This window comes from Pteropus alecto, unplaced genomic scaffold (genome assembly GCF_000325575.1).
Source record: "Pteropus alecto unplaced genomic scaffold, ASM32557v1 scaffold3, whole genome shotgun sequence".
In the NCBI taxonomy this organism is placed as follows: Eukaryota; Metazoa; Chordata; class Mammalia; order Chiroptera; family Pteropodidae; genus Pteropus; species Pteropus alecto.
In genome coordinates this window covers 50,324,956-50,339,408 of record NW_006442484.1, presented here as the reverse complement: position 1 = coordinate 50,339,408, position 14,453 = coordinate 50,324,956, and the positions used below count along the sequence as shown (strand labels likewise).

The following is a 14,453-nucleotide window of genomic DNA, read 5'->3' as shown; positions in this document are numbered from 1 at the left end:
CTAGTTAAATTGCTGAATAGTTTGACCAAAGAATACTACTTTAATGTCTTTTTTTTTTTTGTAGTTTAGCAGTACATTTTAAAGAAGTTTTATTTGGCATCGGATGGCAATTATCAGGACCACAGAACTAGATGAGACCAAGAGGCATCAGTATGTGCCCTTTCTCCAGGGTGGTCTAAAGTACACGTTAACCTTTTAAGGAAAAGAGAGTATCAATCTATTAGGTTATATGCTGTAATTCTTTTGGACTTCATTTGTTCTCATCAAATCTAATCCAAATTCTTCATGCTGTAGTTCAAGAAAAGAAAGCACTAAAAACATGTTAGGCAAAATAAATACTTTATTGTTTTAATTCTTTTTTAGAAATCGGCCTTTGTGTGATAATTCAAACATTTACAAACCTTTTAGACAGTCTTTCAAAGAATTTCAAACATTTTTGATTAAAATTCACACAAAGAAGTATGAGTTGAAAATTATAAATGCTAAAGGAATAATTCTAACATTTGGTTGTTACTTTACATATTTATTTAACACATAGATATCCAAATAGGAAACCTTTCCTTTTCCCATAAAAACAAACAGTTCTCAATGGTTAAAACTGAATTAAAACCATCTATTATGAGAACAAATCTAAATTACTTCCTTTTTTTAAAAAACAAAACCAGTTTATTTCTATCCACTCAAGTCACAGGCCTCATTATTCTGGCAATCCTCTATTTAGTCTAAAAGACAGAAGAAATATCTCCTTCTAATGAAGTCTGGACAATGCAAAAAGTACATAGTGTTTAACATAAGGCACATTTCCAAAAGAAAAATACTACATAAGCTATAACAAAATTACATTTGTCTTAGGTAAAGTAACAACACTTACAGTGTAAGAACATTAAGTAGTTGCAGGTAACCTCATACAGTTCTATCCTACTGCTATTAGTAACTTCCTCAAGAATAAAGAGCAATTTTCACAACAAGAACAAGTTTTCTTCTGGGAAGTGACATTAATTAACAGCAGTGGAGGGAAAATCATTGGTTGCTTCAAGCTCTCAAAAAATGAATCAGTTATTGCACAGTCAATACCTCATAGAGGTCAGTGTTTAAGGGAGCTAATTTGAAGAAACATGTTATTTATAAGTTGGTTAAGTATGGAAGTTTTCAAGTTTTAAAATTAATTCTACATAAGGAATTGACTGGAAAAATTGACAAATAAATATTAGGCTTTTCAAATGGCTACAGTTTTGATAGTTTAGAAAAGTCAGCGAAGTTCCTAAGTTTCTATGTATATTTTTAAAAAGATATGCATAGAAGAAACAAACATTGTACATTGTATATAATAATAGCCCAGCTCAGCAGCAAATATCTTCTGAAGCACAAATAACACCTCCACCAGTGCACATCATTAACTCCAATATTATACAGCTAATACGATCCAGGTCAACCCTGAAAAAGAGAAGTGAACATTAAACATCTTCCAAATACATTACTAAAAATTTCTTTAAAAAAAGAAATGAGAATATTCTCTAAATATATACATAAACAAGATCCTGCTGTGATCTCTATACATCTTCCTAAGAGTTAATTCTTTTATCTCTAGCTTTGAAAAAAATTAGTTACTTTATGAAATCGGTCATAAAAACACTTTTCTCATTTTCTAAAGCTGTAATTATATACTTTTCAAATTATATTTTTGTTTCTCATATTTCGTTGAATGAATATTTTCAGTTCTATTAAAAGTATTATTCTACTGAACTGTATTACTCCCTTTTGTATTCACCAAGTATTACTATTAACATATATTTTATAAAATGTAACGAGCTATGATAAGATTAAAGTCATTTATTTCAATAAATAAAATAAAAACAATTCCTTATAAATTATGACATTTAGATATGGACCTATGGGATACATTTCTTTAAAAGACAAAAAAATTAAGATAATAAGAATATGTGATTCTCAAAATCTTGGTCTGTAAATTGTACATCTGAATATCATAATCAATGCTATCAAAATAAGACTCAGGTTTGAAGGTCCTGATTTCCCCAATTCCAGCATTTATTTACTATAATGAAATTTCAGTAAAATGACATAATAATCCCTTGGAGGTTAGTATAAGATTTGACTTGCTTAATTTTCAAAAGGGGTTCTATGAAGTTTTCACACTGTAGGATAACATTACCTACATTCTAAAAATTAAAATTTCATTAGAGAAACAGACCTGTGTACTAAGAAAACAAAGCATTAAAAACTAAGTACTAATTTACATTTATCTAAACAAAGAAATTCAGAAAATTTACCTATTAATTCCATTTAATGACTATCTTGCTTAGAATTAGATGCTTTACTTGAAGATACTGCTGCCAAAAGTCCACTTACAATTTCCCGTCTGATTTCTCCAACAATAGACTCTTTAATCTAGAATGGAAAATGAGAGAAATAAGAATTTAGCAATATGACTGTAATCTATTTTTTGTTTTCAAAAAAACATAAATAGCATTTAATTCCTGCAATCGCCTAAACCATAAAGAAAAACTACAACCTTCATGCAACACAGAGAAGTTGCGGGGAATCACGCCCATCTATCCTCAAACCCAGATCAGACTTCTAGGACTGGTCTACCATAATTCAGACAATTACATTACAAAATGTCACATTTCTTAGACTGAGAACATTAGAAAATGTTATTTTATAGATTAAAAAACTTCTACTAAATAATTTGCTTCATGACACAAAATAACCTGGAAGAAGTGATTAAATGTTTGCTTCACTTTTATGTTTTTTATTAATGTCCTCATTTGTTTGGTAATCAGCAGGATGCTTGAGTGTTCTCATTGTTAAGAAAACTCATGAGTGGCAAAATAATATACAAGCATACTGCCTATTTGTACCAACTGAAAGAAGTTATATATTGTTCTAACCTAATATGCACATTTTAAGTAGAAAGAAGAAATGATCATTTAGCACAAATTATTTTAAAGCATGAAAACATTCTCTAAGCAACCATAAACTAGACTGAAATTTTTCTTTAGCTGTATGGTCCATTTGTCATCTGTCTGAAACTTTTGCTTCAGATAAGGATATACATCTCATTTTATTATTGGAAAGGGCAAAAGAGACCCAAGGGCAATGACAATTCCATCAAGATTTTCTTCTCCAGATATCCAAACACTACACATTCCTAATCACGCCTTTTTCTAATGATATAGCATCACCTCCAAACAGCCTTTCATGAAGACTTTAAATGTGCATTTCCTTAAATAAACTGATAATGCCTTCCCAAATTAGCACTTGAGACAATCTCAACCAGCTTTTAAATATTCTGCATTTTCAGTTTCCTGTCAGCCTGATCCATTTCCTACAATGTCTCTAAGTACATCCTGAACACATCTCAATTGAAGTATTTCCAAAAATGGCTCTGTATTAATCTGTCATGCAAAATTAGTACACGATACATAGATTTATACATAAATATCCAGAGTAACAAATGTGCCGTACCTATCATCTGTATTGGAATATATTTAAATAAATATAAACTACTCATTTTACCTTCTACCAATATTTCTAAACTTTAAACATCATCAAGTGTCTGAAGTTCATAGAACTTCAGATTCATTTTTTAAACAAATATGTTAGATACAAATATTATGAAAACCAGAATCTCTTAGCCACAGTATAAAAGCGCAAATAAAATGTGTTTAATCAGAACCACTTCAAATCTGTATTTACAAAAGACAATGACTAAAACAGTCTTTGCACTTTCGCAGTCCAATGCAGTATGTCAGTTTCATTAAATCTCATAATTCTTCACCAGTCAAAAAACAAACTAGCCAAAAAATTATTTACAAACTAAAAATGTGTGCCAATGTATTTGGGGAGTACAGATATTACTGGAGTAAAGCAAGAAAGTGTCCACCATTATGGATGTTAAAATCTTGAAAGGCACAAAACAAATACTGTTACGTAGAATATGAAGAGGAAAAATAACTTAATTCATTAATAAGAATAGAATAAATTTTGAAAAATGAGAGACCAGTATGGGCTAGAAGAAGACAAAACAAATTCTCAGAAAATGGCAGATTTTAACATAGTAGGTTACAGAAAAAGAAGGATGATTTCAGATGACAATGAGAATAAAAAATTGCAGCAAGAACAACCTGGATGAGAGGGCAGCTGAAAGGAATCTCACTGATAAGATAGTTCCTGCTAGGGGATGGAAGAATAGAAAGAGTGAAGTCAAATGGAAAGTGTTTACTGTGAGCTCTTTCAGGGAGAGGATTGGGTCTCATTTATCAATGTATCCTATTATAAAGTAAGTGCTCAATAAATGTCCGAATGCATGAAACAATGACAGAGCAAGAAAGCATGAATGAGAGACCATTTGAGACATAAAAAGGAACAGAAAAAAAAAAAAAAACAAAGGACTACAGACTAGCACTGAAAATGACAAAATGCCTTTAACAATGTACCAAAGGAATAAATGTATGGACAAATAAACTAGTTCTAAAGTCTGCCACACTACAGAGAGGTTGGAGGGTTAGGAGTGAGAAAACTCTAAGGATGGATGGTAACACTGCTTTTATGAGCACAATTTCCAAAAAGTGATACAGGCTGAAGACAAGCTACTTGAAATTAAGGAATGCTCACTGGCAGCCCAAGCAGATTGACTACAAGTCTAAAGTGTGGGGCAACACATCCATTTGACACGCATCTATTGAGTGCTGACTTCGTGTCAGCCATTATATCAAGTGATCACTAAAAGAAGTTATAATAAGAACACAGTCAAGCTGTGTATTTACCAAAATTCATGTTTAAAGCATGTCAGATGAACTGTAATGAAGATGCTAAATGGCATGAATCAAGCCTAGGAACTTCAATAAACAAAGAACAACTCTTTAAACACAAAGCAATCTATGTTTACACGTGGACATTTAACTCTGTTGAATTTGCTGTGAGCAAATGTTCATTTATTCTATTAAGTAATTTTTTAACTTTTTTTTTTTTTAATACCTAAACAGTTTCAGGCCACTAATTACATACATCACAGGCCACCGGGGCAAATTCCAGGAGAGTACTTTCCCTCCACTATAACATATACACTCTCCACAGAAAAGGGGTATCTTCTTTAATCTGACAAAAGCTTAGATATTGAATGAGTGTATTAAACATTTGCCTGAAAGAACTTTCTTTCAATGCTCTCCTTTAAACAAAAATTCTACTGTATTAACACATTATAAATAATGAAAGCTTTCTTTTCAGACGTTTCACATATCGTGAAATGCCCAACAGACATTATTGTTTTCATGCACCCATGAGTGCAATAAGAAATCTTCTGCCAAACATGCTTAATCCTTACCTGCAAAACTGTTTAACCCAAGCTTAAAACTTGCCTTACTGAATGATGACTTTGTTAATTAATAGGGTCAGGGGCCCAGAATTTACTAGGAAAGCAGAATCTAGTTGATACAATATGCTTTAAAAAAAAATTGGAATTCAGTACTAAGTGTATTTAAGTAAAAACATTATGGATTTGAAATGAATGGAATCAAGACTAATCTGAATTTTAAATATTTTGTAAACAAAGTTTAACAGAATATCATTATAATTGAGCTAAGATGATACTAACACAAATTCATTATAAATGGCATTGGACTAATTTATCAATTAATATATGCTTCTAAAGTGGTTCAAAATAGTTTATTTTCTTAAGTACATCAATACTCCTCTTTCCTCTTGTTTGATCTATATATTTTGTTTGGTAAGTCATTTTTCTGTAGACTGTACAAGGGTAACTGTTAAGCCCAACTTCCTCCAAACTATGCCAAATTCTGAATTAGGGAGTTTCTAATAATGAGTTTAGTAACAAATTCTGAAAAATTCTTAAAATATCTGCCTTGCATGTCAGTTTAAACATTTTCAAATTATAAAATCTTCTAAATCTAATGGGAGATTCTTCTAAATGTTAAATAATTCTCTAGGACCAAGAGAACAGCTGACTTCCTATACGCTATGTTCAGCCGGTCCAAAATCAATGCTCTGGTCTAGGATATTTACTCCTAGGAAATTACATACAGCACACATCAGACCATCCATTAATGACTTTAAAAATGAGGACTCAAGAGTGCATTCAGGGAGTATTTGTGCCAAATGAGTAACATACAGTCGCCTTTTTATCCAAAGCAAGCTAAAGAAAACAAAAATATTATATTTCAGAGGGAGGGTGGGAAGTACCTTAAAATTTACTTCTTTGGTTAACAAATATAGCATGAAGAAAAACAATTTCACTCAAAAATTGATCTTTGACATGAAGCAGGTAAATTAAGAATGGATTATAATCAGTCAGACCTAGCTGAGCAAGATGCATGTACAGAGCTTGGTAAACATTTGCCAGCTAACCAAATTACAAAAATAATTACATCGGCAGGATAAATAAATTTAAACTTTAAATTGGTAATTCATGTTATTAAAAAAAATTACATACATGCAGTCTATTCTCCTATAATGCTTGTTTTGAAAATATGAACTTATCTCAAGGTGACTGAAATATTAGGAAACAACTTGGTCTCCCTTTTTAAATAATATATACAATATTCCTTATTACCTGATCCTAGTGCCAAAAACAGTGACTTAACTATTTTTCTCAATTAACTTTTGACCTTTAATTACTAATCTTCCTAATTTTTTGCAGTCCTTTTGGTAATCTAGAACTGTGGTTAAACACTTCGGGTTTGCACATTGCTATCCTCTAGGGTAAACTTTTTCATTCTGATTTCTATCTTTGAGTAACTCATATAATTTTCGTATTTCTCCACCCACTAAACCAAAAAGATCAAATTATTTGTACTAATTAAAGTCACAACACCATTTTCTCATGTCAATTGATATTATAAAATGACATTATAAAATCCTGGAAAAGATCTAAATTGTAATTCCTCATTACAATCTAAATTGTAATTCCTCATTTTACAAATGTGGAAATGGAGATCTAAAGAGTTTGTCACATGTTTTTTTGAACCCTACAAACACCTTCTTCAGAAAAGTGAATATACAGAATTGCAATTATTTCACACTGCAGTATGAAATTTACAGAAATGCCATTACAAACAAGACAAAAAAATATCTTAATAGACACCAGCCGGATCAATGGAAGAGTTAATTTTAAAACTCTCTGCAAATTACTGAATACAATGAATAAGAGGAATATCTTATAATTAATGTTCAAATAAAACCTCCTCCAACACATACTGTCAAATAAATTATTAAGCATGGACTTTACTCACCTCCCGTATAACTTGCTGCAATTCATCTTGCTCCGCATTTTTATGCATTTCCTCAGCAACTGTCATTAATGGAATTTTTCCACATCCTTCTTCCACTTCAGATTTAGGTCCCACAGCCTCTGATGCTTCTTCAGCTGCTCCGACTTCCTCAGAACTTTCCACTTCTGGAGGAGTCTGCACAGAGCCTGTTCTAGAAGGAGCAGTTGGCGTCAAGGCCACTGATGCTCGGAATACTTTCTTGCTTGGTAACCGATGGGTCTTGGGTTTGCCTGCTGAGTCACTAGGAACTCCAGTTCTTTTGTTAGCATGAGAGGGACCAGAACACACAGATGATGACTCTGATGTTGCTTGAGAGAAAACAGATTCTGAGCTTTCTCCAGGAGGAATTTCAAACCCCATTTCTCCAAGTCCTAGGCCCAATTCGGACTTTAGATATGACTGTTCCCTCATCAGTTCAGTGACCTGAAGATCAGAAAATCGTAATTCATCGCTCTTGAAATTAAGATTGGTAGTTAAAAGAAATTAAAATCCTAGCTGTGATTACTGCCAAAAATCACTTAACTTGTAAACACATGACTCTAATTCATTCATTAACTACTCAATGTCATTTGCAAAAACTGGAAAGATAACTTAAATTCATAGTGAGATAAAGCCATAAAATTTGTAACTAGAATATCTGGTTACCACACAGGTGTCCAAATTACTTGTAAGGAAAAAGTAACTAGTGAAAAATAAAATAGCTACTTATAATGCCTTTGCCCCAAATGAACCAATTTGTTTAAAATATAACAAAAATCAGACTTGTTCAAAAAGTAGTCATCTTCCAGGTCCATCTACCTGAAGGACCTGGAATCAAACTAAAAGAACACTTCCCTTGAAGTATAAGTTAAATATTTTTTATGACGCATTATCTCCTTTAGGCCGTAAAGCTAAATCGCTATTGTAATTAACAGACCTAAGATGGCAATGGACTTTCAGAAGTGTCAAACATAGTTGCAATCAATTTAACTAACTTATCAAATACTGTATTTAAAAAAAAAATTTCATCTACACCAGGAAAATTGTGTTTATGAAATGTATCATTCCCTTCCCCAGTGATTTAAAAGGAGTAGGCTTACTGGTTCCATTACATTCAATGGACAAGGGTATGACAAGTTATCAGCGCTTCTACTGCCACACATTCCCTGAAAAAGAACAAAATACATATATATGAATATATTTTTTCAAATTGCAACTGTTTTATAATAAAATGAATTAGCTAATTATGTCCCTAAAGCACTCCTTTATGTCACAAAGATCACCCTCAACTGTCACGGGAGCCTATAAAATGTAGTATTGTGACTGAAGTTGCATAGATGTTCTGATTCTCTGTCGTTACCAACACATATTTCTCAGAATAATAGATAAAAACCTTTTATGGAAAAAGATATTCACCAATGATATAGGACATTCCTACTCCATGCTACTCATACATATGTGTACACGCACACATTCTTATTCCACTGATTCTACTCCATATACGTACATGTGTGTGTATTCATCCATTTATTCTTAACAAAATCAAATATGTTGTTCAGGTTACAAAGAAAAATTCACTATTTTAACATTTCAAAATAATATCTTCTACAACTGCAAAGATATCAGCAAAAAAAAAAACAACGAAGTTCAGATTTCATGGAAAGGAACATAAGCAGTACAAAAAGTGGTACGCATAAAGAGAAACGGTGTTTTTATTCTCTTTGTTGTATATGAGTTTTATGTCTTTACAACAATCTCATTTGATCCTTTAAAAAACATAAAGTATAGAAAAGAATCCAAAATAAAGAAAAAGTTTAAAGAAAACACTTATTTAAAGTAAGGAAGGGGGAAAAAGCTGAGTGAAATATATATTTATGTTCTTTGTAGTTACATGCAGTGATTAAAATCTAAATTAGCCATACATTAACCCACTACCATTTTTCCTTTAAAATCCCTAAACTTTTGTATTGCTCCTTATTAACTCTATTAAAAATTAGAATTAGAATTTTCCAAAGCATTTCTAAATATACTAAGTATTTAAGAAAATAATCACCACTTATATTCAACTGATTCGGGGGAAAGGAATCTTAAACATATGCATGCCTCTAATGCTGTTAAAATAAGTGTTTTTAAATTAAAGCATCTCTCCTGAGTTATATGGAACAGTATGAATAAATCCTTACTGAAAACCACTGACAACCCCCAAGGTACCATACCACAAGTGCTGAGGGGCGGAAGGGAGAAGTTATGCGCATGGCACGAAGCTGTTCCTCCAAGCCCAGCAGACGCTCCTCCAGCTGCAGTTCCAGGTCTTCAAGTTCCATTCGGACTGAATTTCTCAAACTCTGGAGCTGATCAACTTCATACCTATTGGTATGGTGAGAGACCCAAAGTTTGAAAAAAGCAGTCTGGGAAATTCATATTCACAATTCTTCCACCAGCTATAAAAGGTATTGAAATGCTAAGTTCTAAAAACTGGCACAACAGCAAATGCAATTGATGTAACCACCAGGACAATTCGTCTTTTTTCCTCTAGGCTTTCTCGACAAATATCTCAGACACTGAAAAACAGACTATAGCCCCTATCTTCCTTAATACACTGAAAGCAGAGTAGTTTAGTAAATCACTATGCTTAATTTTATTTACACTTGTTCCTAAAATAAAGGGTACACGGCAGCAAAAATAAAATCTAGCTTAAAAAAAAGTTGACAATGCTTTTTAGAAAAAATATTTTGAGTTACATTAAGATAAAATGAACTTTTACCGTTCCTCCTCAGTCATATGATGGTAAACCATGGTCTGCTGACGCAGCATTGCCAATTCTAAATCCATCATCTGTGTTCTAAACAAATTCAGGCTCCTTCTCATTACTTGGAGCTCCTGAAAAGTATTCTAAAATAGAAAATAACAAAATTATACTTCTAAATCAGATAATTTTATAAAACAAAGATTTAAGCAAGAACTTACTTCATAAAGAGGTAGAACAGATGATTTCTGAGTACTATATGGAGCAGCAGCAAGATCAGGTCCTCTCATAGGGTACTTCAAAAAAGTGAAAGTATGGTTACAATTAGTTAAAGTGACTACTTCCAAATTACTTAAAGTATTAACAAAGGTGGCATCTGAAGTCTTCATATTTTTCTTTGAGGACTCCCAAATAAACAAAAACAAAACTTCATATTGTAAGCAGGAACCAAATAAATCAGTCCCTAATGCTATCTATTACTCCTGTTTCAGGTAAAAGTCAGTCTATTTGGAATGAGGCTGAGGCAAAGGAACATGTATAGTTCATCTGTGTCTTAAAAGACTTCCCTCTTGCCTTGAGAAAGTAGAAAAACAAACACAAAACTCAAAAATGTAGAACTAATAGCAAATGTCATTCTGAGATAACAAACTGTTGACTTGAAAGGAGAGATTAGCAATCATCACACTCATTCTTAGATATGTGAGCATCCACTATGTTATTCTTTTAGGCAGTGAAGAAAAAAAAGATAAAAGATAAAATGGATTCTCAGCCTTCATGCATTCTCACGGTGTAAGAGAAGTTAAAAAATTATAATAGGGTGGAGGGGAATGCTACAATGGAAACAAACAAAAACCCAGATTAGGGGAGTACACGGTCCCAACGGCGGTGACACCTGAGCTAAGCCTTAACGGTAAACAGTATTTGGTGAGGTAAAGAAAGGCAGGGCGGGGCACTGTAAGTTTAAAAAAAAAAAAGAAAGAAAGTAGTATGTGTAGAAAAAGGTACCAGGAACACATAACTACTTCGAGGCCTGCATGCTGTCCAATATGGCTGAAGCACACAGATTAAGGAAGGAGTCTGGAGAGAGAGGCAAAGGCCAGGTCACAAAGAGCATCTAACTACTGAGGTGAGACAGGAAATTAATTAGCTGAGTTAGTGATGGGACATCTAAGAGGAGAAGACCACACCTAGGACTGGTCTTAGAAAAAAAGAAGTGCACCATGGGGGTGCAGGGAGACAGGGTCCTGAGAATTCTCAGCTTCGCATAATTACAGCTGAAAGGTTAAATGTCTCATTCACAGAACTATATTTTGTAAAGAGGAAAAAGAAATATCCACATTCCAGATAGACTGAAAATCATTAGGAGACATCCATTGTGAGGATAAAATCTGTATTTTAAAAAAGGTATATTTCACTACATAACTTGAAAAGTTACAACTTTAATTTTTACTTTCAAAGTGGCTTCCTGTGTCATCATGATGAGATCTATTATATACATTCTAGGCCTCCTGGCTCCTAGCTGAACACTCTGACCACTGGATTACACTGTTATTTCCATTTCCTTAACTGTCTAAATATAAGTAGTTCAGAGAGATTTAGAAAGGAAATGTAAAATATGAAAGGCAAATCTAAACACAATTTACTCATTTTCAAAGTTCTTGGAAATTATTACTAGCTCACTAATAGATCTGAGCAACAACTTTAAAAGTGACAAGACACACAGACCATTTTTATTCAAATTTACACTTTACCTGTTTTTTTTCTTTGGGGGGATACTTCCAGTCTTTGAGCCCAGTGGAAACAGACTAATTCTATGCCAGAAGACCAGCATCAGGAGTCAGTAGGTGAAGGGGAAACTTAATCAGAGAACTACGAGCAGAACCAGGAGAACACACGGCGACACAGAAGCCAAGGAGAGGAAAACGTAGAAAGGGAGAGGTGGTGAACACTGTCGAATGGCAAAGAAAAGGAGAGAAAGTACTTGAAAGGAAGATTTTTTAATAATAGAGACAACCTACGACAAAGACAATGGAGGAGAGGCTAAAGGAGAGAATAGATACCTAATGGACAAATCTCTTCTCTAGAAGAGAGATTACAAGCAGAGAAATTGACCTTGTTCAGGATTAGTTTCAGCCTTTCCCCTGAGATAGGACGGAAGAATATAGAAGGGTAGGTATAAGTAAGTTTAGGCACGTTAAGAAAATGAAACTGTGATCGTTCATGCCTGATGGGTCTTAGCTTCTCAGTAAATTAAGAGGTACTCAGATCAATAAAAGAAAAGAGTTAAGAAAGATATACTTTTTCTCATACCTGTGAAAGATTCTGAAGTGAATTTCTAATATCATGCAATACTCTTCGCAACTGCATTTCGATGGCGGAAGGAGGGTTCACAGAGCACGCTCGATAAGGGTAGGCAGCATGTCTACGTGAGAGAGAACACCCGAAAGGGGTAGCGAAGGCACTACAGGTGGCACTGGATATGTTGGGAACACTGTGAGTGCTCAGAGTTCTCATGTGCTCACACAGGGGCCTTTCCTGCCACTCAGAGTGGAGAGAGTGAAGGGAGCAGGTGGACTGAGATATGGGTGCTGGGGCATACAGTGAACAGGTAGGAGTCCTTTGATGATGACATTCCTCCAACTGGTTCACTTCTCTCTGAGAGGCTTCTTCTTTCTTCACAGATGATGGAGAGATGAAAATAGTGGATTTAACTAAAGACTGACCATCATGCTCAATCATCTCTTTTTCTAATTTCTGTTCCTCTTCAGGTGTGTATTTATAGGTGAAGGAAGGTGGACTACATCTCGTCTCTTTTCCTGGGGACAATCGAACATTGACAGAGGACACAACCCTTACTGGGCTCAATAAGGTGGTTGGTAAAGACTGAGACCTTCTTAGGGGATAGCCAGCTTTTGCAAGTAAGTACCTTTGTTTTAACAGATCTTTCGATTTTATTAAGCTACGCCCTACTCTTTGATTAGACAGACCGCAAATCTTCATTTGAGCTCTTTGCAAAGCTGTATTAACTCTGTCCACAGAAGAGGGAGGTGCACTTATATTTTCAGAGCCTTTCTCACTGCATTTAGCTTCAATAGAAGCCAATGATTTAAGAATATGGTGTGTGGTATACTGGACAAATTCACAGTCAATGCTTTTATCCACATCACTTTCAGCACTTGCTTCCCTCAGCAGTTCCACTGGCTGTGCTGGGGATGAATCCTCTTTCATTTCAGTAATTTCAGTAGCATGATCCCCTGCACTACAGGTGGACTGTTTAATTCCTGTATTCTCAACATTCTCGCACTGTAGGAAATCTTGGCTATCCGATCTTTTTTGGTCAGCAACTGTTGCTGCCTTCTCTTTTCCTTTCTGAAGAGGAATGAAAGACTCCTCCTCTGATTCATTAAAATAAGGCTGGTCTTGTGCTGTTGATGTGACAAGGTCTTCACCAAGTGACGTAACTGTTGTCTCACTGTCACAACTATCAGCACTACTCCCCATGGCTTGCAAAGATTCGTGAACCTGTGAGAGGTGGAAGGATGGAGAATTCAAATTCAAATACATATCATTAACAAAATACCAACTGATATGATGCTTCTATACTTTTAGGGTCTCATATGTCACTTGTGGTCCTGGTGCTGTTCAAAATTGCTTTTATAACATTATTCCAGACCCTTACTATTTTCCTTAAATCCCCTTTTCAACACATATTTCCTTCACTTCCAACACATGACACTGACTCAGAGAAAATGGACAAAAATTTCTTAACTTTTTTCCCCTTCACCTACAAACTTCCCTATATCTCTCCCCATCATTCCCTCCACTCCCTTCTGAAAGGAAAATGTCTCTTTTTTCAAAGCTAATCCTGCTAATTATATCCTCTCTAGGACTAGGGTATTTCCCCAGTTTCATCTCAAAGATTTCTGCATCCAACTCTCTTGCAGCCCCTTCCCTAACAACTTCTCTAAGTCACTGGCATATGGAAAAGACAGAAAGACCTATCGCCCTTATTATCCTTATTTGAAAAAACAGTCAACATTCATATCTTCTTTTATCACCGTTTATTCTCCAATTATGCTCATTTATTCCATCAAAACTATTCACTCAACTACTCAATTTCCAAATAACCAAATTCTCATCTCTGCACTCCGATGGCCAGTTTTCCTTTTAAAAGTTCCTCCTCCATCTTCCAATTTTTCTGCCCACCAGATTATTCTTTAGACACTTCTTAGTCTCCTTAGACACTTCTTGTATATGATTACCCTTTAAATACTATGTTTCTAAAGGTTATTTTGGGGTTCTCTTTTTTCTCTTACGCCATTTTTCTTTAAAATTTGTGTATAGGTGTTTTAAACACTTTTCATATACATTCTGTGCACTACACACATAGACTATAAATTCGTTGAAAACAAAAAGATGCC

The 14,453-nt window shown here is 34.2% G+C and overlaps 1 protein-coding gene across 5 annotated transcripts in view; it reads right to left on the bottom strand.

Annotated features, from left to right (window-relative positions):
- Window positions 1-322: 322 nt before the first annotated feature.
- The window catches only part of SSFA2 (sperm specific antigen 2), a 40,085-nt gene continuing 25,954 nt past the window's right edge, over window positions 323-14,453 (bottom strand). For 3 of the 5 annotated variants that reach the window (XM_006921256.3, XM_025039399.1, XM_006921257.3), the window contains 8 exons: window positions 12,343-13,554; window positions 10,254-10,328; window positions 10,051-10,178; window positions 9,503-9,653; window positions 8,387-8,452; window positions 7,269-7,730; window positions 2,289-2,406; window positions 323-1,434 (listed from right to left, as the gene is read on the bottom strand). In XM_006921256.3, coding sequence (XP_006921318.1) covers window positions 2,302-2,406; window positions 7,269-7,730; window positions 8,387-8,452; window positions 9,503-9,653; window positions 10,051-10,178; window positions 10,254-10,328; window positions 12,343-13,554 — 2,199 coding nt within the window. In that variant the 3' untranslated portion in view covers window positions 323-1,434; window positions 2,289-2,301. Of the gene's footprint in view, window positions 1,435-2,288; window positions 2,407-7,261; window positions 7,731-8,386; window positions 8,453-9,502; window positions 9,654-10,050; window positions 10,179-10,253; window positions 10,329-12,342; window positions 13,555-14,453 lie in introns of all 5 variants that reach the window. The other 2 variants (XM_025039398.1, XM_006921258.3) reach the window with 2 other exon arrangements.